This window comes from Zonotrichia albicollis, chromosome 28 (assembly GCF_047830755.1).
Source record: "Zonotrichia albicollis isolate bZonAlb1 chromosome 28, bZonAlb1.hap1, whole genome shotgun sequence".
Taxonomy (NCBI): Eukaryota; Metazoa; Chordata; class Aves; order Passeriformes; family Passerellidae; genus Zonotrichia; species Zonotrichia albicollis.
In genome coordinates, this window is record NC_133846.1 from 4,531,077 (window position 1) to 4,554,898 (window position 23,822).

A 23,822-nucleotide genomic window follows, 5' to 3' on the forward strand; every position below is an offset into this window, starting at 1 on the left:
ACTATATAAAAAATCAATAATAATTAGTGGTAAATATTAATAAAAATAATAAGAAATGCCTGGGAAAAGAAAACATTATCTCATTATTATTAATTATATATTTTCAGGTCTAATCAGCAAGAAAGGAGAGCTCAGTGGAGCAGGAACATCCCTGGCTCAAGGACACCCTGGAATTATCGAACCTTAAGGATGGAATAAATCAAAATGTCAGCGAGGGTCTGTGCAGACATCGCTGACCTGGCAAAAATTCACGGTCTCTGTGTCCTAGAGCTGAGTTATTTTCATTTTTATGCACACCTGGATTTTGGGATATTCCCCTGGACATGATAACATCCACTGGAATATCCAGCTGGATATCAAAATATTCACCTGGGCATCCGAATATTCACTTGGCTATCGGAATATCCAGGATATTAAAATAGTCTGGCTATCAGAATATCCACCTCGATATAAAATTTTCCACCTGGATATCAGATTTTCCACCTCGATATTAGAATAGTTTGGATATCAGCGTATCCACTTGGATATTAGAATATTTTGGATATTAGAATATCTACCTATATTCATTAAAAACCCCAAATTTTCCTGTGTCACCTGCTCCAGGTCACCCTACCTTGTCACGGGTGTGGACTGAATTATTTCCACAGCTCCTTTCCAAGCTGGGAATATTTTCCACGTGTTAGGAAAATTCCGAATTAATCCCAGCACAGGGGCAGGGCTTGGGAACCGCTGGATGCCAACAGCCATGGGCTGGGCTTGTGGCCGGCTCGGACAGAAATAATTGGAATACTTTGAGAAATAGTAAGAATATTTCAAAAAATAATTAGAATATTTTGAGAAATTATTAAAATATTTTGTCTAATGATGTGTTTTGGGCCGGGGGAGGGAGCCCCACGCCGGGAACGGATCCCAGTTCCTGGAAAAACCGGGTGAATCAGCCTCGTTGTGTGGTCATAAAGGGTTTGACCAAACGCCGAGCTCAGAGCCCGGATAGCTCAGTCGGTAGAGCATCAGACTTTTAATCTGAGGGTCCAGGGTTCAAGTCCCTGTTCGGGCGATCCTCTTTTTCCTTATTTTTTCACTGCCTCATTATTTTTTTCCCCAAAAAACCCCTTTTTTTTACACCTGCGACACGACCAGCGCTGCCTACCTGAGAGTTCTGGCTGCGGCTGCGGGGAATCGTGGCAGCAATCAAAAAAAAAAAAATTATTACATAGAAAAAGGAAGCTCGCCCGAACAGGGACTTGAACCCTGGACCCTCAGATTAAAAGTCTGATGCTCTACCGACTGAGCTATCCGGGCTCTGCTGTGTTGCGTGGCGCTGCTGGAATATCCCCGTACAAAGAAAATGCGTGGCTGCCGGGACTTGTATTTCTGTCTGCACCCCCTAACTGACCCCTTCTGCCTGAACCCCACTGTCTGCATCCCACTGCACCCCAAAATCTGCACCCCATTGCCTGCACCTTCCCTCCTGCACCCCCCAACTGACGGCAGCATCTCGGGCGTTCCACGGGGCAGCCGGAGCATGCTGGGGACGCGAGGGGACCCTGGGGGACACCAGCCGGGGCTCTGTGCAATGAGAAACATCTCGGGGACATTCAGGGGGGGACACCAGCCGGGGCTCTGAACATCCCGGGGACATTCAGGGGGACACCAAGGGACACCAGCCGGGGCTTTGCGCATTGAGGAACACCCCGAGGACATTCAGGGGGACACCAGGGGACACCAGCCGGGGCTCTGAACATCCCGAGGACATTCAGGGGGACACCAAGGGACACCAGCCGGGGCTCTGAACATCCCGAGGACATTCAGGGGGACACCAAGGGACACCAGCCGGGGCTCTGTGCAATGCGGAGCGCGGCCGGGAGATGGCCCCGCACAGCCCCGCGCTGTGCCCGCCATTGTCCGCCGCCTCCGCCGCGGAGCTCCCGCCTCCCTCCGGCTCCTCCCGCATCCTCCCGGCTCCTCCCGCATCCTCCCGGCTCCTCCCGCATCCCCGGCCCCGCCGCCGCCGCCGCCGCCGCCGCAGCCGCTCGGAGCAGGTAGGGCCGCGGAGGGAGCGGGGGGCTCCGCTCGGCTCGTCCCGGGGTTTTCTCCGCTAAAAAATGATATTTTCTATTTAAACGGAGCTCTGTGCATCCGTAATTTTCGCCTCGCGGGGATGATGCGGGTCCCGGAGCTTCCCAAGAGCTGCGGCTCATCCTGGGAACCCCGAAAGGGAACGCGGGGGGAATGCGGGGCTGCCCCTTCCCAGGGCACGCGGAGGGTGCGGGGGTCTCCCCTCGGGGATTTGGGGGGTTCGGAACAATGAGATGGTGCCCGAGGAGCGGCCAAGTTGGGCGAAGGGGACGGGGGGGGGTCGGGGTCGTGTCCCCTCCCCGCAGGGACAGCGATGGGGACAGGGGTGGGGACAGAAATAGGGAAGGGATGGGGACGGGGATCACGGAATCCTGGAGCGGGTTTGGTCTCGGTTTTTGGTTTTGGACCCTCTGGTCCCCACCCGCGTGCCGTGGGCAGGGATGGCACCCTTTGGGTCAGTGGCTGGGGACAGGGACAGGGACAGGGACAGGGACAGGGACAGGGACAGGGACAGGGACAGGGACGGGGACAGGGACAGGGACAGCCCAGCCGTGCTGAGAGGCCGAGCAGGATCAGCTCCATCCCAGCCCTAAAACCGCCCGGATTTCGGGGCAGGAGGCTCCGGTGATGATGCTGGTGGGATCCCTGCTCTCCTGCCGATCCCAACCCTGCGGGAATCTCGTGGATCAGAATTCCAGAGGTTCGGGAGCTGCTCCCGCTGGATGAGGGAGCTCCGGGGGCTCCCTGCTCGTGTGTGCGAGGCCGAGCACGGCTGGGATTGTTCCCGGCGCCTGGGCCCGGCTCCATGAGCACCAGCGTGACCGGGAAAATCAATCCTTCCTTCCCGGAGCGGCAGAGACGGGAGCTGGGGGTGAGGGAATGCTCCTGGAGTCCAGATTTCCCAGGAAAATCCATCCTTCCTTCCCAGAGCAGGAGGGATGGGATAATAGGGAGCTGAGGGTGAGGGAACCTGCCCAGAGCCTGGATCTCCCGGGAAAATCCATCCTTCCTTCCTAGAGCAGCAGGGATGGGATAACAGGGAGCTGGGGGTGAGGGAATGCTCCTGGAGCCTGGTATTCCCAGAAAAATCAGTTCTACCTTCCCAGAGCTGCAGGAACGGGATAACAGGGAGCTGGGGGGGTGAGGGAATGCTCCTGGAGTCCAGATTTCCCAGGAAAATCCATCCTTCCTTCCCAGAGCAGGAGGGATGGGATAACAGGGAGCTGGGGGTGAGGGAATGATCCTGGAGGCTGGATCTCCCAGGAAAATCAATCCTTCCTTCCCAGAGGGGCAGGGATGGGAGCTGCTGGTGAGGGAATGCTCCTGGAGTCCAGATTTCCCAGGAAAATCACTTCTACCTTCCCAGAGCTGCAGGAACAGGATAACAGGGAGCTGGGGGGGTGAGGGAATGCTCCTGGAGTCCAGATTTCCCAGGAAAATCCATCCTTCCTTCCCAGAGCAGGAGGGATGGGATAATAGGGAGCTGGGGGTAAGGGAACCTGCCTGGAGCCTGGTATTCCCAGGAAAACCAGTCCTTCCTTCCCAGAGCAACAAGGATTGGGATAACAGGGAGCTCTGGAGTAAGGGAACCTGCCCAGAGCCCGGATTTCCCAGGAAAATCCATCCTTCCTTCCCGGAGCATCAGGGAAGGGATAACAGGGAGATGGGGGTGAGGGAATGTTCCTGGAGCCTGGTATTCCCAGGAAAATCCATCCCTTTCCTCTCAGAGTGGGAGGAATGGGATAACAGGGAGCTGTGGGATGGGGAAACCTGCCTGGAGTCTGGATCTCCCAGGAAAATCCATCCTTTCCCTCTCAAAGTGGGAGGGATGGGATAACAGGGAGCTCTGGGGTGAGGAACCCGCCTATCCCGGATTTCCCGGGGTAACCGCCCCAGCCAGGCACCTGCCTCACCTCGGAGCACAGCCCCAAATTCCAGAGGATCCAGAGGATCGGCCCTTCCAACCCTGCAGCCGGGAATTCCCAGCCTGCTGCAGTGGGAGCAGGTGCTGCGTGTGGGAGCAGGGCTGGGATGGACTGGGATGCACTGGGATGGACTGGGATTTACAGGGGTTCCCCAGGATTGACTGGGGGTGTACTGGGATAGACTGTGATTCACTGGGATTCACTGGGGTTCAGGAGGATTCACCAGGATGCACTGGGATGCACTGGGATGCACCAGAATGGACTGGGATGCACTGGGATTGACTGGGATGGACTGGGATTTACAGGGATTCACCATGATTGACTGGGGTGTACTGGGATAATTGACTGGGGTGTACTGGGATTGACTGGGATTCACTGGGGTTCACGAGGATTCACCAGGATGCACTGGGTTTCACTGGGATGTACTGGGGTTCACTGGGATGTGCTGGGATTCACTGGGATGTACTGGGATGCACTGGGATGTATTGGGAGGTACTGGGACTCACTGGGGTTCCCTGGATTCACCGAGATTCACTGGGATGCACTGGGATTCACCAGGATGCACTGGGATTCACTGGGATGTACTGGGATTGACTGGGATGCACCAGAATGGACTGAGATGCACTGGGATTGACTGGGATGGACTGGGATTTACAGGGGTTCACCAGGATTGACTGGGGTGTACTGGGATTGACTGGGATTGACTGGGATGTACTGGGGTTCACTGGGATGTGCTGGGATTCACTGGGATGCACTGGGATATATTGGGAGGTACTGGGATTGACTGGGATGTACTGGGATTCACCAGGATGCACTGGGATGTATTGGGAGGTACTGGGATTGACTGGGATGCACTGGGATTCACCAGGATGCACTGGGATGTGCTGGGATGCACTGGGATGTATTGGGAGGTACTGGGATTCACCAGAATTCACTGGGATGTGCTGGGATTCACTGGGATGTACTGGGATGTATTGGGAGGTACTGGGTTTGACTGGGATGCACTGGGATTCACCAGGATGCACTGGGATGTGCTGGGATTCACCCTGGGATGATCCCAGTCCTCCCCACATCCCTGGGATGACGCTCCCAGTCCTCCCTGAATCCCTTTTTTTCCTTCCAGACTGTTGGATTTGGGATCGATGGATCCATTTGTGGCTCCAAAAGTGTTTTGGGGGTGGTTTTGGGGTGTTCCTGTGGTGTTTTGAGGTGTTCCTGTGGTGTTTCTGTGGTGTTTTTGGGATGTTCCTGTAGCGCTTTTGGGGGTGTTTCTCTGGTGTTTTTGGCTGTTTCTGTGATGTTTTTTGGGGTGTTTTGGAGGTGTTTCTGTGCTGTTTTTGGGGTGTTTTGGAGGTGTTTCTGTGATGTTTTTGGGGTGTTTTCAGGCCTCCACCCCCTCCTGTCCCCGCTGCCCCTCCTGTCCCCGGGTGGGTGGCAGGAGGAAGCCGAGATTTGCATGGGACACGGGTGGCGGCATCGGGGACAGCGCGACGCCACCTCCAACGTCCCCCGAGGGGTGGCCCTGACCCCCAAAACCCCGGCCCTGGGGGCTTTGGGACATTCCCCAAGTCTGGGTGTGGGTGTGACACGGGGACAGGGACAGGAGGTGGCTCCAGGTGGGGTCTGGAGCTGCTTGGGGACACTGTGGGGACATTGTGGGGTCCCATGGGGCCAGGAGTCAGGATCTCTTTAAAAAGGGGGGGGGTCTCAGGTGGGATCCTGAGAGGAGGAAGGGAGGATGGGGATGCTCAAGGACCCCCCAGGATCCCATCCCTGGGTATGGGAAGCCAGGGATCTGCCATGGGATCCTGCCGGGTTTCCCGGGATCAGGAAGGCTCCAGAGCCCCCTTTAACCATGGGAACATTAAAATCCCCATTAAAATTCCCACTAAAATTCCCATTAAAATCCCCATTAAAATCATCCCCTGCAGGATCCTGCCCAGTTTCCCGGGATCAGGGAGGCTCCAGAGCCCCCTTTAACCATGGGAACATTAAAATTCCCATTAAAATCCCCATTAAAATCAGCCCCTGGGATCCCACAGGATCCTGCCCAGTTTCCCAGGATCAGGGAGGCTCCAGAGCCCCCTTTAACCATGGGAACATTAAAATCCCCATTAAAATTCCCATTAAAATTCCCATTAAAATCCCCATTAAAATCAGCCCCTGGGATCCCACAGGATCCTGCCCAGTTTCCCAGGATCAGGGAGGCTCCAGAGCCCCCTTTAACCATGGGAACATTAAAATTCCCATTAAAATTCCCACTAAAATCCTCATTAAAATCATCCCCTGGGATCCCACAGGATCCTGCCCAGTTCCCCGGGATCAGGAAGGCTCCAGAGCCCCCTTTAACCATGGGAACATTAAAATTCCCATTAAAATTCCCGCTAAAATTCCCATTAAAATCCCCATTAAAATCAGCCCCTGGGATCCCACAGGATCCTGCCAGGTTTCCCGGGATCAGGGAGGCTCCAGAGCCCCCTTTAACCATGGGAACATTAAAACTCCCACTAAAATTCCCATTAAAATCCCCATTAAAATCAGCCCCTGGGATCCCACAGGATCCTGCCCAGTTTCCCGGGATCAGGGAGGCTCCAGAGCCCCCTTTAACCATGGGAACATTAAAATCCCCATTCAAATCCCCTTTAAAATTCCCACTAAAACCCCCATTAAATTCCCATTAAATTCCCAGTAAATTCCCATTAATTCCCCATTAAATTCCCAATAAATCCCTGTATCAAGAGGCTCCAACCCAGCGTCACTTCCAGCTCCTGGACCAGCACTTAGGGGCTTTTCCATGGGATTCTTTTGCTCCTTTTGGGAAGGGAAGGGGCTGAGCCATCTGCTCAGTGTCCCCAACCCAAGTGATTGGTTAAAATTCCCATTAAAATCCCCAATAAATTCCCATTAAAAGTCCCAATAAATTCCCATTAAAATTCCCAATAAAATTCCCAATAAATTCCTATTAAATTCCCATTAAATCCCAGTATCAAGAGGCTCCGACCCAGCATCACTTCCAGCTCCTGGACCAGCACTTAGAGGGCGATTTTGGGGCTTTTCCATGGGATTTTTTTGCTCCTTTTGGTCAAACCCCATTCCCGTGGCAATCCCAGCCCCACACGCTGGAGGGGAAATGCAGATGTTTGTCTTGGAGAGCAGCACGGAGCTGTGGCTTCATCAGCCGCAAAACTCAGCCGGGATTTTGTTGCTTTTGGGTTAAAAGCAGATTTTTCCCTCTGTTCGCCTTCCAGCTTTTGGGATTTCTGCTTTTCCAGGAAAAAGCCACAGCTGCCAGCAGGAGCCCTGAAATGCCAGGGGAAGGGAACATTCCCAACCTCTCTTTTCTAGCTGGGAAGCACCAAAATCCTTGGAATGAGCTGGTGCTGGGGGGGCTGGAAAAACGCAATTCCCAAATCCTGTGGGAATTGTGGAGCTCATTAGGAACCATCTGGTCCTGCAGAGCTCGGGGTCAGGAGGATAAAATCCCCCAGGAGAGACCTGGGGACACCTTGGGATGGACTGGACACTGGGGTGGGGTGTGGGGGCCACTTTTGGGGTCCCCTGACCTCTCCTGGCTCTGGTGGTTTGGGATTTAGGATTTTCCTGCTTTCTCCAAAATGGGCATGGTGGTGGCCAGGGGACACCCAGTAAAATATTTGTCATTATTGGGAAGGGGGAGTGGCTCCTTTTGACCCTAAATTGGGAGGCAGTGGAGCCAGACCTCACCTGAACCCCAAAAACTTGAAGTCCCAATAAACCAAACCCATCCAAAACCCCAAAAACTAGGAAGTCCCATAACCAAATCCGTCCAAAACCCCAAAAAGAGGAGGTCCCATGTGCCAGATCTGCCCAGAATCCCAAACACTGGGGGTTCCATGAGCCAAACCTGTCCAAAACCCCAAAAACTTTAGGTCCCATGAGCCAAACCTGTCCAAAACGCCAAAAACTGGAGGTTCCATGAGCCAAACCTGTCCAAAACGCCAAAAACTGGAGGTTCCATGAGCCAAACCCATCCAAAACCCCAAAAGCTTTAGGTCCCATGAGCCAAACCCATCCAAAATCCCAAAAACAGGAGGTTCCATGAGCCAAACCTGCCCAGAACCCCAAAACCCGGAGCTCCCATGAGCCAAACCCATCCAAAACCCCAAAAACTGGAAGTCCCATGAACCAGATCTGCCCAGAACCCCAAAACCTGGAGGTCCCATGAGCCAAACCCATCCAAAACCCCAAAAACAGGAGGTTCCATGAGCCAAACCTGCCCAGAACCCCAAAACCCGGAGGTCCCATGAGCCAAACCCATCCAAAACCCCAAAGATAGAAGGTCCCATGAGCCAATCCTGTCCAGAACCCCAAAAACTGGAGCTCCCATGAGCCAAACCCATCCAACACCCAAAAATCTGGAGGTCCATCAACCATCATCCATCACCCATCAATCCCTCACCTTTCCCCACTCCCAGCATCAATCCCTCACCTTTCCCTATTTCCAGCCATCCATGGGTGCCATCCATCAATTCCTCACTTCTCCCCATTCCCAGCATCAATCCCACACCCTTCCTGTTGAAGTGAAGGGAGGGACCCACCTTTGTTGATCAGCATCTGACTCCGATTTATTCATCAACCAGGCACTTTTTATAACAGTGTTAATTCACTTCATGCATATTGCAAAATCTGAGCTCCCGATAGGCTGTAGAGAAAACTTCAGCTCCTCCTTTTGTTTACAATACCTGAGGTTTGTTTATTGAAACCAAAATCAGTGTTCTCACCCATGATATGCAAAGTTCTCAAAACCTTTATATCTGTTTCCCAGAACGGCCATCTGTTCCCAGAGCAGCCAAGGACAGAATATTGCCTGGTTTTGAGGAAACGGTCTGAGAATCTTGTTGTTTATATAAAAGGTGGCTGAGAACCTTAATTATTTACAGGATCAAGCCTGGGAAAGGCTGCTTTACAGCAGGCTTCTATCTTTCCCTTAGCTGAATACCTTCATGGCCTCTTTCTTTAAGCCATGTTTAAACCAGGCTCTCCACACCTTCCCAACTCCCAACATCAATCCCTCACCTTTCCCCACTCCCAGCATCACCCCCTCACCTTTCCCTATTTCCAGCCATCCATGGGTGCCATCCATCAATTCCTCACTTTTCCCCATTCCCAGCATCAATCCCACACCTTTCCCAACTCCCAACATCAATCCCTCACCTTTCCCCGCTCCCTGCATCACCCCCTCAACCTCTCCCCACTCCCCATTAACCCCTTAACCCTTTCCTCTCCCAGGAGCAGCACGATGCCGTTCTCCTGACGCCGGTGCCGCTCTCTGGACCCCGATCCCGGCAGGAGGAAGGATCCCGGCGGCAGCAGGATGTCCACGTCGCGCCGCCGCGGCCCCGGCGAGCAGTGGCCGGCGCTGGAGTCGGTGGGGCTGAGCCGCAAGGAGCTGGCGCTGGCCGAGGCGCTGCAGATGGAGTACGACGCCCTATCCCGCCTCCGCCAGGACAAGGAGGAGAGCCGGGCCAGGAAGGAGCAGCTCCAGGAGCGCTCCCTCATCTCCTGGGACGACCCCGCCGACAGGAGCGCCATCAAAGCCGCGCGGGGGCTCTCCGGCTCCGACCCCGCGCTCAGCCACGCCGTCCCCAATGTCCCCGAGGGTCCCCAAGTGCCACCCGGGCCCAGCACGCCCCGCATGGAGCCCCAGCCCTGGAAGGGCCCGCTGAGCGGGGATTACCTGCTCATCTTCGAGGGTTCCCAGCGGGATTTCCTCGGGGAGCCCCTCAACGGCTCCGAGCCCCACGAGGGTGGTGGATCTCCCAAAAAGCTCTCGCCGCCCCCTCTGCCCCCACGGCACCCGCTGTGGGGCTGTCCCGAGAGCAGCCAGCGCTCCCCACTGTCCCCCAAGAGCCAGGCCCAGCCCAGGGACATCAACATGTTCTCGGTGGCCCAGGACAAGCTTGTGGGGCGCCGCATCTCGCAGGAGGATCCCTACGGCGTGGACGCCATCACCTGCCTCAACCTCAAGTCCACCTACGAGTCCGAGGCGCTGCGGGAAGGCTCCCGGGGATGGAAGGAAGGCAGGAGCATCCTGGAGAAGGAATCCAGCGGGAAGCCGGTGGCACGGAGCAAGACCATGCCCCCACAGGTGCCCCCGCGCACCTACGGAGCCCGGGCGGGCGGGAGGAAGAACCTGGCGGCCAACAGGAACCGCAGGATCTCCGTGGAGCCGGTGAGGGCTGGGAATGGGAATTGGAATGGGAATTGGAATTGGAGTTGGAGTTGGAATTGGAATTGGAATTGGAATTGGAGTTGGAATTGGAGTTGGAATTGGAATTGGAATTGGAATTGGAGTTGGAATTGGAATTGGAATTGGAATTGGAGTTGGAATAGGAATTGGAATTGGAATTGGAATGGGAATGGGAATTGGAATGGGAATTGGAATGGGAATTGGAATTGGAATGGGAATTGGAATGGGAATAGGAATTGGAATTGGAATTGGAATTGGAATTGGAGTAGGAATTGGAGTTGGAATTGCAATTGGAATTGGAATTGGAATTGGAATTGGAATTGCAATTGGAATTGGAATTGGAGTAGGAATTGGAGTTGGAATTGCAATTGGAATTGGAATTGGAATTGGAATTGGAATTGGAGTTGGAATTGGAGTTGGAGTTGGAATTGGAGTTGGAATTGGAGTTGGAATTGGAATTGGAATTGGAGTTGGAATTAGAATTGGAATAGGAATTGGAATTGGAATTGGAATTGGAATTGGGGAGGGATGGAGCTGGGAATTTTTAGCTGGGATGTCCCCAAGATGGGTGTGATTTTGGGTGGGTTCTTCTTGGGATGGTGTCGTGGTCCTTGGAATGGGATGTGGGATGTGGGATGTGGGATGTGGGATGTGGGGAGAGGCGTCTGAGTGTGGGGGTGTCCCATGAGAGAGCCCTGCCTAGAGCACCAAAACCTGAACCAGACCTGTCCAAAACCCTAAAAACTGAGTCAGAATTGCCCAAAACCCCAAAACTGAGCCAGACTGTCCAAAATCTCAAAACTGAAGGGTCTGTGAGCCAGATCTATCCAAAACCCCAAAACTGAGCCAGACCTGTCCAAAACGCCAAAACTGAAGGGTCCTGTGAACCAGATCTATCCAAAACCCCAAAACTGAGCCAGATCTATCCAAAACCCCAAAACTGAGCCAGACCTGCCCACAAACCCAAAACTGATTGTCCCATGAGCCAGACCTGTCCAAAACCCCAAAACTGAAGGGTCCTGTGAACCAGATCTATCCAAAACCCCAAAACTGAGCCAGACCAGTCCAAAACCCCAAAACTGAAGGGTCCTGTGAGCCAGATCTATCCAAAAGCCCAAAACTGAGCCAGACCTGTCCACAAACCCAAAACTGAATGTCCCATGAGCCAGACCTACCCAAAACCCCAAAACTGAAGGTCCTGTAAGTCAGACCTGTCCAAAACCCCAAAACTGAAGGGTCCCATGAGTCACACCTTGCATGGTGGTGCCACCTGCCCTTCTGGGGACAGCACCAGGCAGTGTCCCCTGCAGCACCCCCACAGCCTGGTGACGTTTCCTGCCCATCCGGTGGGATATCCCTGGGAATGGCCACTTTTGGGGGGTCTCCCAGCCACGGACAAGCCAAACCCCCCCATGCTGGCCCAGAGCCCCCACGCTGCTGCAGGGACACCTCTGTCCCCACCGCGGTGGCCCTGGCGTGGCACAGGCTGTTCCAGGGGGGGTCCCCATGGGGGTGTGGGGTCCCGGGGGTGTCCCCCAGCTGATGGTCCCCTGTCCTGCCCCACAGGTGGCTCCCCGGCCCCACTCCCTGGCCAATGGCTACGAGCTCTTCGAGGTGTCCGAGGAGCGGGACGAGGAGGTGGCGGCCTTCTGTCACATGCTGGATGTGTGAGTGCGCAAAACGTCCCCAAAACAACCCAAAGGGGCTTCAGGGCCATCGAGAGAGGACTCAGGGACACCAAGAGGGGTTTCATGACCACAAATGGGGATTCAGGGCCGCCCTGAGAGGTCTCATGGCCGCCCCAAGGGAATTCAGGGACACCAAGAGACGCTTGAGGGCCACTCCAAGGGGATTCAGGGCCATCCTGAAGGCATCAGGGACATCCCAAGGGGATTCAGAGCCACCCAAAGGGGATTCAGGGCCATCCTGAGAGGTCTCATGGTCACCCCAAGGGGATTCAGGGACACCAAGTGATGCTTGAGGGCCACTCCAAGGGGATTCAGGGCCACCCAAAGGGGATTCAGGGCCATCCTGAAGGCATCAGGGACATCCCAAGGGGATTCAGGGCCACCCAAAGGGGATTCAGGGCTACCCTGAAGGCATCAGGGACATCCCAAGGGGATTCAGGGCCACTAATGGGGGATTCAGGGCTACCCTGAGGGGATTCAGGGCCACCAAGAGAGGTCTCATGGCCACCCCAAGGGGATTCAGAGCCAGCCCAAGGCAATTCAGGGCCACCCAAAAGGGATTCAGGGTCACCCAGAGGGGATTGAAGGCCACCAAAAGGGGATTCATGGCCACAAAAGGGGATTCAGTGCCCCAAAAAGGGGTTCAGGGCCACCCAGAGGACATTCAGGGCCACCCAGAGGGGTTCAGGGCCACCCAAAGGGGCTGTTCCCAGGGGTGCTGAGCCCTTGGGGTGCCAAAAGGGAGTCCAGGCCACCTATAGGGGATTCAGGGCTACCAAGAGGGGTTCAGGGCCACCAAGAGGAGTTCAGGGCCACCCAGAGGGGATTCATAGCTACCAGAAGTGTTTCAGGGCCACCAAAAGTGGATTCAGGGCAACCCAGAAGGGGTTCAGGGCCACCCAAAGGGGCTGTTCCCAGCGGTGCTGAGCCCTTGGGGTGCCAAAAGGGGTTCCAGGCCAACCACAGGGGATTCAGGGCCACCCAGAAGGGTTTCAGGGCCACCCAAAGGGGCTGTTCCTAGCGGTGCTGAGCTCTTGTGGTGCCAAAAGGGGTTCCAGGCCACCCACAGGGGATTCAGGGCCACCCAGAGGGGATTCTTAGCTACCAGAAGTGTTTCAGGGCCACCAAAAGTGGATTCAGGGCAACCCAGAAGGGGTTCAAGGCCACCCAAAGGGGCTGTTCCCAGCGGTGCTGAGCCCTCGGGGTGCCAAAAGGGGATTCCAGGCCACCCTGGTGATTTTTGGGGTGTGGGACCCCCCCAGTCCCAGCAGGCCCCTGATCCATCCCTGCTCGCCAGGCTGCGCTCCAGCTGCGGCTCCAGGGGCTGCTCGGGCTCGGGGCTGGTGTGGAACGCGGTGAACGTGAGCCCCGAGCAGCCGGGCCACGGCGTCAGCCTGAAGGTGACGGTGCTGAGTGACAGCCTGAGGGAGCCGCTCACCTTCACCTGCGACTGTGAGTGCCGAGCCCGGCCGGGGGAGGAGGCGGAATTACCGCATTCACACATTCCCATTGTTCCTGCCATCCCCGCTGTTCACGCTGCTCCTGCCATTCCCGCCAATCCCGCCATTCCCACCACTCCCCCATTCCCGCATTCCCACCATCCCCACCATCCCCACCATTCCTCTGTTCCTACAGTTCCTGCTATTCCCACCATTCCCCCACTCCCACTGTCCTAACCATTCCTACCATTCCCACCATCCCCGCCTGTTCCCACTGTTCCTGCATTCCTACCATTCCCCCATCCCCACCATCCCCAGCATTCCATCATCCCCACCATCCTCACCAATCCCACCATTCCCACCACTCCCCCATTCCCGCATCCCCACCATTCCTCTGTTCCTACAGTTCCTGCTATTCCCACCATTCCCCCACTCCCACTGTCCTAACCATCCCTACCATTCCCACCATCCCCGCCTGTTCCTGCATTCCTACCATTCCACCATCCCCGGCATTCCATCATCCCCACCATCCTCACCAATCCCACCATTCCCACCATTCCATCATTCCCCCATTCCCACCATCCCCGCCTGTTCCCACTCTTCCTGCATTCCTACCATTCCCCCCATCCCCACCATCCCCAGCATTCCATCATCCCCACCATCCTCACCATCCCACCAATCCCACCATTCCATCATTCCCCCAATCCCACCATCCCCGCCTGTTCCCACTGTTCCTGCATTCCTACCGTTCCCCCATTCCCCCCATCCCCAGCATTCCATCATCCCCACCATCCTCACCATCCCACCATTCCCACCATTCCATCATTCCCCCAATCCCACCATCCCCACCTTTCCTGTCTTTCCCTCCACCCCCACCATCCCCACCATCCCCACCATCTCCACCATTCCACCATTCTCCCAATCCCACCATTCCCACCATTCCACCATTCTCTCAATCCCACCATTACCAGCATTCCCAGCATTCCCACCAGTCCCGCCTGTTCCCACATTCCTACCATTCCACCATCCCCTTCATTCCCACCATTCCATCATTCCCCCAGTCCCACCATCCCTACCATGCCCTCTGTTCCCACCATCCCCACATCTTCCCACTGTTCCTGACATTCCCACCAATCCCACCAATCCCACTATTTCCCCAGTCCCACCATTCCCCCAATCCCACTAATAGCGCAATCCCCTCCATTCCCACCAATACCCCCAGTCCCACCATTCCCACTAATTACATCATCCTCTCCATCCCCACCAATCCCCCCATTCCCATCATCCCCACCATTCCCACCATCCCCATCATCCCCACCATCCCCACCATCCCCACTATCCCCACCATTCCCCCATTCCTCTCATTCCCACCATTCCCCCATTCCCACCATCCCCACCATTCCCACCATCCCCACCATTCCCCCATTCCTCTCATTCCCACCATTCCCCCAGTCCCACCATCCCCACCATTCCTGTTCTTTCCACCATTCCCCCAATCCCACCATCCCTGTTGTTCTCACCAATCCCCACCATCCCCACCTGTTCCCACTGTTCCTAACATTCCCTGTCATCCCCACCATCACCACCATCCCCTACATCCCCATCAATCCCCGCATTCCCACCATCCCCACCATTCCCCCAATCCCACCATCCCCATCATTCCCCCATTCCCACCATCCCCACCATTCCCCCAATCCCACCATCCCCATCATTCCCACCATTCCCCCAATCCCACCACTCCCATCATTCCCCCATCCCCACCATTCCCACCATTTCCCCAATCCCACCATCTCCACCATTCCCACCATTCCCACCATTCCCCCAATCCCACCATCCCCATCATTCCCCCATCCCCACCATTCCCACCATTTACCCCGTCCCACCATTCATCCCCACCATTCCAAATGATTCTGGGGCCATTCCTGTTCCCCCCAGGCTCCCACCAATCCCACCATTCCCACCATTCCCACCATTCCCAAGGGTTCAGGGGCCATTCCTGTTCCCCCCAGGCTCCCACCAATCCCACCAATCCCACCATCCCACCATTCCCACCATTCCCACCATTCCCAAGGGTTCAGGAGCCATTCCTGTTCCCCCCAGGCTCCCACCAATCCCACCATCCCCACCATCCCCACCATCCCCACCATTCCCACCATTCCCAAGGGTTCAGGGGCCATTCCTGTTCCCCCCAGGCTCCCACCATTCCCACCATTCCCACCATTCCCACCATTCATTCCCACCATTCCCAAGGGTTCAGGGGCCATTCCTGTTCCCCCCAGGCTCCCATCATTCCCCCATTCCCACCATTCCCCCAATCCCACCATTCATTCCCACCATTCCCAAGGGTTCAGGGGCCATTCCTGTTCCCCCCAGGCTCCTCCACCGTGGACCTGCTCATCTACCAGGCCCTGTGCTACACCCACGACGAGCTCCACGCCGTGGACGTCGAGGATTTCCTGCTCAAAATCTGCGGCCTCGAGGAGTTCCTGCAGAAGTGAGTGGCCATGGGGAAAAAAATGGGAAAAATTCGGGGGGGAAATGGGAAAAAAATGGGGAAAAAAAACAGGGGGAAATGAGGAAAAATCTGGGGGAAAAATGGGGAAAAAAACAGGAAAAAAATCCAGGGGAAAATGGGGGAAAACAGAGGGAAAAACAGGGGAAAAGCTGGGGGAAAAACAGGGCGAAAATGGGGTAAAATCAGGGGGAAAAACAGGGGAAAAGCTGGGGAAAAAACAGGGGAAAATGGGGAAAAAATCAGGGGGAAAACCAGGGGAAAAGCTGGGGAAAAAACAGGGGGAAAACCAGGGGACATGAGGGAAAATCAGGGGGACAAATGGGGGGAAAAACAGGGAAAAAATAGGGGAAAAAATTGGGGGAAAACAAGGGAAAATGGGAGAAAAATAGGGAAAAAACAGGGAAAAATCAAGGAAAAGTGGGGGGAAAACAGGGGAAATACAGGGAAATAAATGGGGAAAATGGCGGGGGGGGGGAAGAGAAAACTGGAAAAAATTGGGAAAAACAGTGAAAACATGGGAAAGCCAGGGAAAAAACAGGGAAAATCCATGGCAGGAGCTGCAGGGTGTGATGAACACCCAGGGTTGATCCGGCACAGCAGGAGCACAGCAGGAGTTTCTCTGCTCCTTTTCCTGCCTCTGGAGCTGCTCCTGCCAAAAGCAGCATTGGGAATGTCTTGGGAATGTTGCTCCCGGCCAGGCTGAGCCCCAAACCCCTGGAAAACCAGCTGGGAGCTGCCAAAAATGCTTTTTGGAGGAGAATTCTGTAAAAGCCGTGTCAGGGAGCGGAGAATGGATAAATCCCAGCCCTTGATAAATCCCAGCTCCAGAATTCTCCCTGTCATTCCCAGATCCAGATATCTCCCTGTCATTCCTAGCTCCAGAGTTTTCCTTGTCACTCCTGCTCCAGGGTTCTTTCTGTCATTCCCAGCTCCAGAATTCTCCCTGTCATTCCCAGCTCCATTATTCCATTATTCCCAACTCCAGAATTCCCACTGTGATTCCCAGATCCATGGTTCTCCCTGTCATTCCCTTCTCCAGAATTCTCACTGTGATTCCCAGCTCCAGAATTCCCTCTGTCATTCCCAGATCCAGGGTTCCCCTTCTCATTCCCAGCTCCAGAATTCCCCCTGTTATTCCCAGATCCAGGGTTCCCCTTCTCATTCCCAACTCCAGAATTCCCTCCGTCATTCCCAGCTCCAGAATTCCCACTGTGATTCCCAGCTCCAGAATTCCCCCCGTCATTCCCAGATCCAGGGTTCCCCTTCTCATTCCCAGTTCCATAATTCCATCATTCTCAGCTCTAGAATTCCCACTGTGATTCCCAGCTCCAGATTTCCCCCTGTCATTCCCAGCTCCAGATTTCCCCCTGTTATTCCCAGTTCTAGAATTCCCTCTGTCATTCCCAACTCCAGAATTCTTCCTGTCACTCCCAGCTCCAGAATTGCCCCTGTCACTCCCAGCTCCAGAATTCCCCCTGTCATTCCCAGCTCCAGAATTCCCTCTGTCATTCCCAGATCCATAATTCTCTCTGTCATTCCCAGCTCCAGAATTGCCCCTGTCATTCCCAGATCCATGGTTCCCCCTGTCACTCCCAGCTCCAGAATTCCTCCCAATCCCGCTCTCAGATCCGTGCCCTGCTTCCCACGGATCCCTGGGCAGGTCCTGGCAGGCCGGGCCCGGCTCCGGAGGGGAAGGAGGGAGAACAATTCCTCATTCTCTGAATTTCCTGCTGCCACAAAGGTCCCTGTGCAGGCAGGGCGGCCACCCTGAGCCCCAGCCAAGGCTGCCTGCCTGGGGGATGGCGGGGTGGGGCACCCCAGGTGCGATTTTGGGGCACCCAGGTGGGATTTTGGGGCTCTCAGGTGCGATTTTGGGGCACCCAGGTGGGATTTTGAGGTGTGGGATGAGTGTGCAGATCTCTCTCTGCAGGCACTAATTCACCCAGCCCTGCAGGAAATGGGGTTTCATTGTGAATCCCTGCCTGGCCAGGGGATTTTAGGGCACTCCAGGTGGGATTTTTGGGCACCCAGGTGGGATTTTGGGGCTCTTAGGTGGGGTTTTGGGGCATGGGATGAGCCTGTGGAGCTCTCCCTGCACATTTGGCAGGCATGAATTCACTCAGCCCTGCAGGAAGTCTGGTTTCACTGCGAACCCCAGCCAAGGCTGCCTGGCCAGGGGATTTTGGGGCTGTCAGACAGAATTTTGGGGCACTCCAGGTGGGATTTTGGGGCACCCAGATGGGATTTTGGGGCGTGGGATGAGCCTGTGGCCCTGTCCCTTCATGCTGGGCAGCCACAAATTCACCCAGCCCTGATGAAACTTCAGCCTCACTGTGAACCCCAGCCAAGGCTGCCTGGCCAGGGGATTTTGGGGCACTCCAGGTGGGATTTTGGGGCACCCAGGTGGGATTTTGGGGCATTCCAGGTGGGATTTTGGGCCTCTCAGGTGGGATTTTGGGGCACCCAAGGCAGGATTTTGGGGCTCTCAGGTGGGTTTTTGTGGTAGCCAGGCAGGATTTTGGGTGGGATTTTGGGTGGGATTTCGGGCCTCTCAGGTGGGATTTTGGGGCACTCCAAGTGGGATTTTGGGGCACCCAGGTGGGATTTTGGGGCATTCCAGGTGGGATTTCGGGCCTCTCAGGTGGGATTTTGGGGCACTCCAAGTGGGATTTTGGGGCAATCCAGGTGGTATTTTGGGGCATTCCAGGTGGGATTTCGGGCCTCTCAGGTGGGATTTTGGGGCACCCGAGGCAGGATTTTGGGGCTCTCAGGTGGGTTTTTGTGGTAGCCAGGCAGGATTTTGGGTGGGATTTTGGGTGGGATTTTGGGGCACTCCAGGTGGGATTTTGGGGCAATCCAGGTGGGATTTTGGGGCATTCCAGGTGGGATTTTGGGGCGCTCCAGGTGGGATTTTGGGGCACTCCAGGTGGGATTTTGGGGCAATCCAGGTGGGATTTCGGGCCTCTCAGGTGGGATTTTGGGATACCCTAGGTGGGATTTCGGGCCTCTCAGGTGGGATTTTGGGGCACCCAAGGCAGGATTTTGGGGCTCTCAGGTGGGTTTTTGGGGTGTGGGGTGAGCCCGTGGCCCTGTCCCCACAGCAAACACGCGCTGGGCAGCCACGAGCACATCCAGCACTGCAGGAAATTCGACATCGACATCCGGCTGCAGCTGGTCCGGAGGAAAGGCGTGCGCAGCGACCTGGCCCGCACGGTGGGTGTCACCAACCTGGGACACTGAGGGCTTGGTGTCACCTCCCTGGGACACTGAGGGGTCAGCGTCACCCCGAGGGGTCAGTGTCACCTCCCTGCAGCCCTGCTCAGCCTCTCTGTGTCCCCAGGCCAGCGATGACCAGAGCCCGTCCACCCTCAACCACCACATCCACCTGCAGGAGCGCCCCATCAAACAGACCATCAGCAGGTAGGGCTGGGGACATGGTGGCACTGTCCCCAGTGCCCACAGGGTGACACGGTGGCACTGTCCCCTGTGCCCGCCCAGGGTGACACGGTGGCACCGTCCCCAGTGCCCACAGGGTGACAGGGTGGTACCATCCCCACTGCCCACGGGTGACACGGTGGCACTGTCCCCTGTGCCCGCCCAGGGGGACGTGGTTGCACTGTCCCCAGTGCCCACAGGGTGACACGGTGGCACCGTCCCCAGTGCCCACAGGGTGACACGGTGGCACTGTGCCCTGTGCCCGCCCAGGGGGACATGGTGGCACTGTCCCCAGTGCCCACAGGGTGACACGGTGGCACTGTCCCCAGTGCCCAGAGGGTGACACGGTGGCGCCGTCCCCAGTGCCCAGAGGGTGACACGGTGGCGCCGTCCCCACTGCCCACGGGTGACACGGTGGCACCGTCCCCACTGCCCACAGGGTGACACGGTGGCACTGTCCCCAGTGCCCGCAGGGTGACACAGTGGCACCGTCCCCAGTGCCCACAGGGTGACACGGTGGCACCGTCCCCAGTGCCCACAGGGTGACACGGTGGCGCCGTCCCCACTGCCCACGGGTGACACGGTGGCACCGTCCCCACTGCCCACAGGGTGACACGGTGGCGCTGTCCCCAGTGCCCACAGGGTGACACAGTGGCACTGTCCCCAGTGCCCACAGGGTGGCACCGTCCCCTGTGCCCGCAGGGTGACACGGTGGCACCGTCCCCAGTGCCCGCAGGGTGACACAGTGGCACTGTCCCCAGTGCCCACAGGGTGACACGGTGGCACTGTCCCCACTGCCCACAGGGTGTCACGGTGGCACCGTCCCCACTGCCCACAGGGTGACACGGTGGCACTGTCCCCTGTGCCCACCCAGGGGGATATGGTGGCACTGTCCCCAGTGCCCGCAGGGTGACATGGTGGCACCGTCCCCACTGCCCACAGGGTGACACGGTGGCACTGTCCCCTGTGCCCACCCAGGGGGATGTGGTGGCACTGTCCCCAGTGCCCAGAGGGTGACACGGTGGCACTGTCCCCTGTGCCCACCCAGGGGGACGTGGTGGCACTGTCCCCACGTGTCCCCTGGCTGGGGCTGAGCGCTGTCCCCTGTCCCCCAGGCAGGCCCTGAGTCTCCTCTTCGACACCTTCCACAACGAGGTGGACGCGTTCCTGGCAGCCGAGGTGAGGCCAGCGATGGTTTTGGGGGGATTTTGGGGGGGTTTTGGGGGTTTTGGGAGATTTTGGGGGGTTTGGACCCTCTGGGAATGCAGTGGGCAAAGGTGAAGCCCCAAACCTCAGATTGGATCCAGGTAGGAATGCTTGGCTCCTCCCCTGGGCGGAGCCTCTCCCCATGGGATGATGGGATTTTATCAGCCATGCACGGACACTCATTGACTTGTGAACAGAAAATAATTAATAATTAATGGCCCATAAAGAGAAGAGATCTCCTGGAGGGAGGATGGAAGAAATAAAGAGATTAATATAATATAAAATCATGTAATATAATGTATATATAATATAATAATATATATAATATATATAATATAATAATTAATGTACTGTAATGTAATATGTATAGATAGAGGATACAGAGATATAAATATAAATATAAATATAAATATAAATATAAATATAAATATAAATATAAATATAAATATAAATATAAATATGTTATTTATATAAAGTATAAATAAATAGTATATTTATATATACTATTATATAAAGTATAAGTAAATAGTATATTTTATTATATTATATTTTAATAGTATAGTTCATTCATATAAATATAAAGAAAATATAGTATTAAAATATATTATTATATACTATTGAAATATACTATACTGTACTATAACATAAGGTAACGTAACATAACGTAATGTAACATAGTATAATGTAATGCAGTGTAATGTAATATAATATAATATAAATAATATATAAAGAGATAAAATATAAATATTACTATAAAAACAAATATAATATAATGTAAATATACTATGATATATTTATCATCTCCAGAATTCCCCCTCTATAAATATAAGAGCTAAAGTGATAAAGAAATAAAAATAACAGCCCCACCTTTAACAGGTGACTAGAACTCACTCACCCAGCCACACCTTTCATTTCCCCCTAATGCCATCTCCTGTCCCTGTCCCTGTCCCTGTCCTGTCCCTGTCCTGTCCCTGTCCCTGTGTCTGTCCCTGTCCCTGTGTCTGTCCTGTCCCTGTCCCTGTCCTGTCCCTGTCCCTGTCCCTGTCCCTGTCCCTGTCCCTCTCCCTGTCCCTGTCCTGTCCCTGTCCTGTCCCTGTCCCTGTCCCTGTCCTGTCCCTCTCCCTGTCCCTGCCCTGTCCCTCTCCCTGTCCCTGTCCTGTCCCTGTCCCTGTGTCTGTCCCTGTCCCTGTCCTGTCCCTGTCCCTGTCCCTGTCCTGTCCCTGTCCCTGTCCCTGTCCCTCTCCCTGCCCCTGTCCCTGTCCCTGTCCCTGTCCCTGTCCCTGTCCTGTCCCTGTCCCTGTGTCTGTCCCTGTCCCTGTCCTGTCCCTGTCCCTGTCCCTGTCCCTGTCCTGTCCCTGTCCCTGTCCCTGTCCCTCTCCCTGTCCCTGTCCTGTCCCTGTCCTGTCCCTGTCCCTGTCCCTGTCCCTGTCCCTGTCCCTGTCCCTGTCCCTGTCCCTGTGTCTGTCCCTGTCCCTGTCCCTGTCCTGTCCCTGTCCCTGTCCTGTCCCTGTCCCTGTCCCTGTCCCTGTCCCTGTCCTGTCCCTGTCCCTGTCCTGCCCCTGTCCCTGTCCCTGTCCCTGTCCCTGTCCCTGTCCCTGTCCCTGTCCTGCCCCTGTCCCTGTCCCTGTCCCTGTCCCTCAGGGCGATGTCCCCCTGAAGGCCGAGCGGGTGATCCAGTCGGTCATGGCCATCTGCAACGCCCTGGCGGCCGTGGAGTCCCAGGAGATCACGGCTGCCCTCAACCAGATGCCGCCCTGCCCGTCCCGAATGCAGCCCAAAATCCAGAAGGTGAGACCTGGGGTGGCTTGGTTTGGACAGGCAGGTTCTGCTCAGGGAGGCAGGAGCCCCTCCCCTGGTATGGAAAATTGTTGGAAATTCTGAATTGAAATTTTGAAATTCAAATTTTGAAGTTGAATTTTGAGATTGAATTGAAATTTTTTGGGTGTCTTGGTTTAGACAGACAGGTTCTGCTATGGAAGGCAGGAGGCCCCTTGAAATGGAAAATGTAAACCCCCTCCCTCCAAATTATTTTAATTTTGAAATTAAGGGACTCTCGGGCAAAGATATGGGAATAAGAGTAACATTTCATTGTTATCCTGAGCTGGAAGATGATTTGTGGGTGTCTTGGTTTGGACAGACAGGTTTTGCTGAGGAAGGCAGGAGCCTCCCCTGAAATGGAAAATGTAAAATCCTTTCCTCCAAATTCTTATAATTTTGAAATTAAGGGGCTCTCAGGCAGAGATACAGGAATCGGAATAACAGTCTTTTATTAAGGAAAAAATAAAAATAAAATAAAAATGCAGTAATACAAAACAAAGCACTGGAAAGGTCAGACCATGCCCTGCCCCCCTGTGTGCCAGGGGGTGTCCCAGCCCCATCCCATGGGGGCTCAGCCCTCCTGCAGTGCCAGCTGTGGCTCTGCTGCAGAGGGATCCTGCACAAGGGGGGAGTTTTCCTCTGCAGCTCCAGGGCTGCTGCAGATGGGCCTGGGCTCCCTCTGGCCATGCAGGGCAGCACAAAGCTGCTCCTCTGGCCATGCAGGGGCACAAAGCTGCTCCTCTGGCCATGCAGGGGGCACAAAGCTGCTCCTCGGGCAGTGCAGGGGGCACAAAGCTGCTCCTCGGGCAGTGCAGGGGGCACAAAGCTGCTCCTGTGGCAATGCAGGGGGCACAGAGCTGCTCCTCTGGTAATGCAGGGGGCACAAAGCTGCTCCTGTGGCCATGCAGGGGGCACAAAGCTGCTCCTGTGGGAATGCAGGGGGCACAAAGCTGCTCCTCTGGCAGTGCAGGGGGCACAAAGCTGCTCCTCTGGCAGTGCAGGGGGCACAAAGCTGCTCCTCTGGCAGTGCAGGGGGCACAAAGCTGCTCCTCTGGAATGCAGGGGGCACAAAGCTGCTCCTGTGGGAATGCAGGGGGCACAAAGCTGCTCCTGTGGAATGCAGGGGGCACAAAGCTGCTCCCCTGGGAATGCAGGGGGCACAAAGCTGCTCCTCTGGCCATGCAGGGGGCACAGAGCTGCTCCCCTGGCCATGCAGGGGGCACAAAGCTGCTCCTCTGGCCGTGCAGGGGGCACAAAGCTGCTCCTCTGGCCATGCAGGGGGCAGAGGCTGCTGGGGCGTCCCAAAGCTCAGATTGTACCCAGGTAGGAATGCTTGGCTCCTCCCCTGGGCGGGGCATCTCCCCATGGGATGCTGGGATTGGATCAGCCCTGCAGGGACACTCACTGGCCATTAACAGAACATAATTAATAATTAATGGCCCATTAACAGCACAGATCTCCTGGAGGGAGGACTGATTGTGGAAGAGA

General features: G+C 55.4%; 1 protein-coding gene and 2 non-coding genes across 5 annotated transcripts in view; 2 read left to right on the forward strand and 1 right to left on the reverse strand.

Annotated features, from left to right (window-relative positions):
* Positions 1–984: 984 nt before the first annotated feature.
* On the forward strand, positions 985–1,057 carry TRNAK-UUU (transfer RNA lysine (anticodon UUU)). The gene has a single exon. It is a non-coding gene; the product is annotated as a tRNA-Lys (tRNA).
* Positions 1,058–1,229: 172 nt separating this feature from the next.
* On the reverse strand, positions 1,230–1,302 carry TRNAK-UUU (transfer RNA lysine (anticodon UUU)). Its single transcript has one exon. It is a non-coding gene; the product is annotated as a tRNA-Lys (tRNA).
* Positions 1,303–1,970: 668 nt separating this feature from the next.
* PIK3C2B (phosphatidylinositol-4-phosphate 3-kinase catalytic subunit type 2 beta) overlaps positions 1,971–23,822 on the forward strand; it is a 44,062-nt gene continuing 22,210 nt past the window's right edge. For 2 of the 3 annotated variants that reach the window (XM_074528253.1, XM_074528255.1), the window contains exons 1-9: positions 1,971–2,042; positions 9,273–10,215; positions 11,800–11,900; positions 13,219–13,373; positions 15,734–15,854; positions 18,977–19,088; positions 19,216–19,295; positions 20,426–20,489; positions 22,158–22,304. In XM_074528253.1, coding sequence (XP_074384354.1) covers positions 9,358–10,215; positions 11,800–11,900; positions 13,219–13,373; positions 15,734–15,854; positions 18,977–19,088; positions 19,216–19,295; positions 20,426–20,489; positions 22,158–22,304 — 1,638 coding nt within the window. In that variant the 5' untranslated portion in view covers positions 1,971–2,042; positions 9,273–9,357. The remainder of the gene's footprint in view (positions 2,043–9,272; positions 10,216–11,799; positions 11,901–13,218; positions 13,374–15,733; positions 15,855–18,976; positions 19,089–19,215; positions 19,296–20,425; positions 20,490–22,157; positions 22,305–23,822) is intronic. The other variant, XM_074528254.1, reaches the window with a different exon arrangement.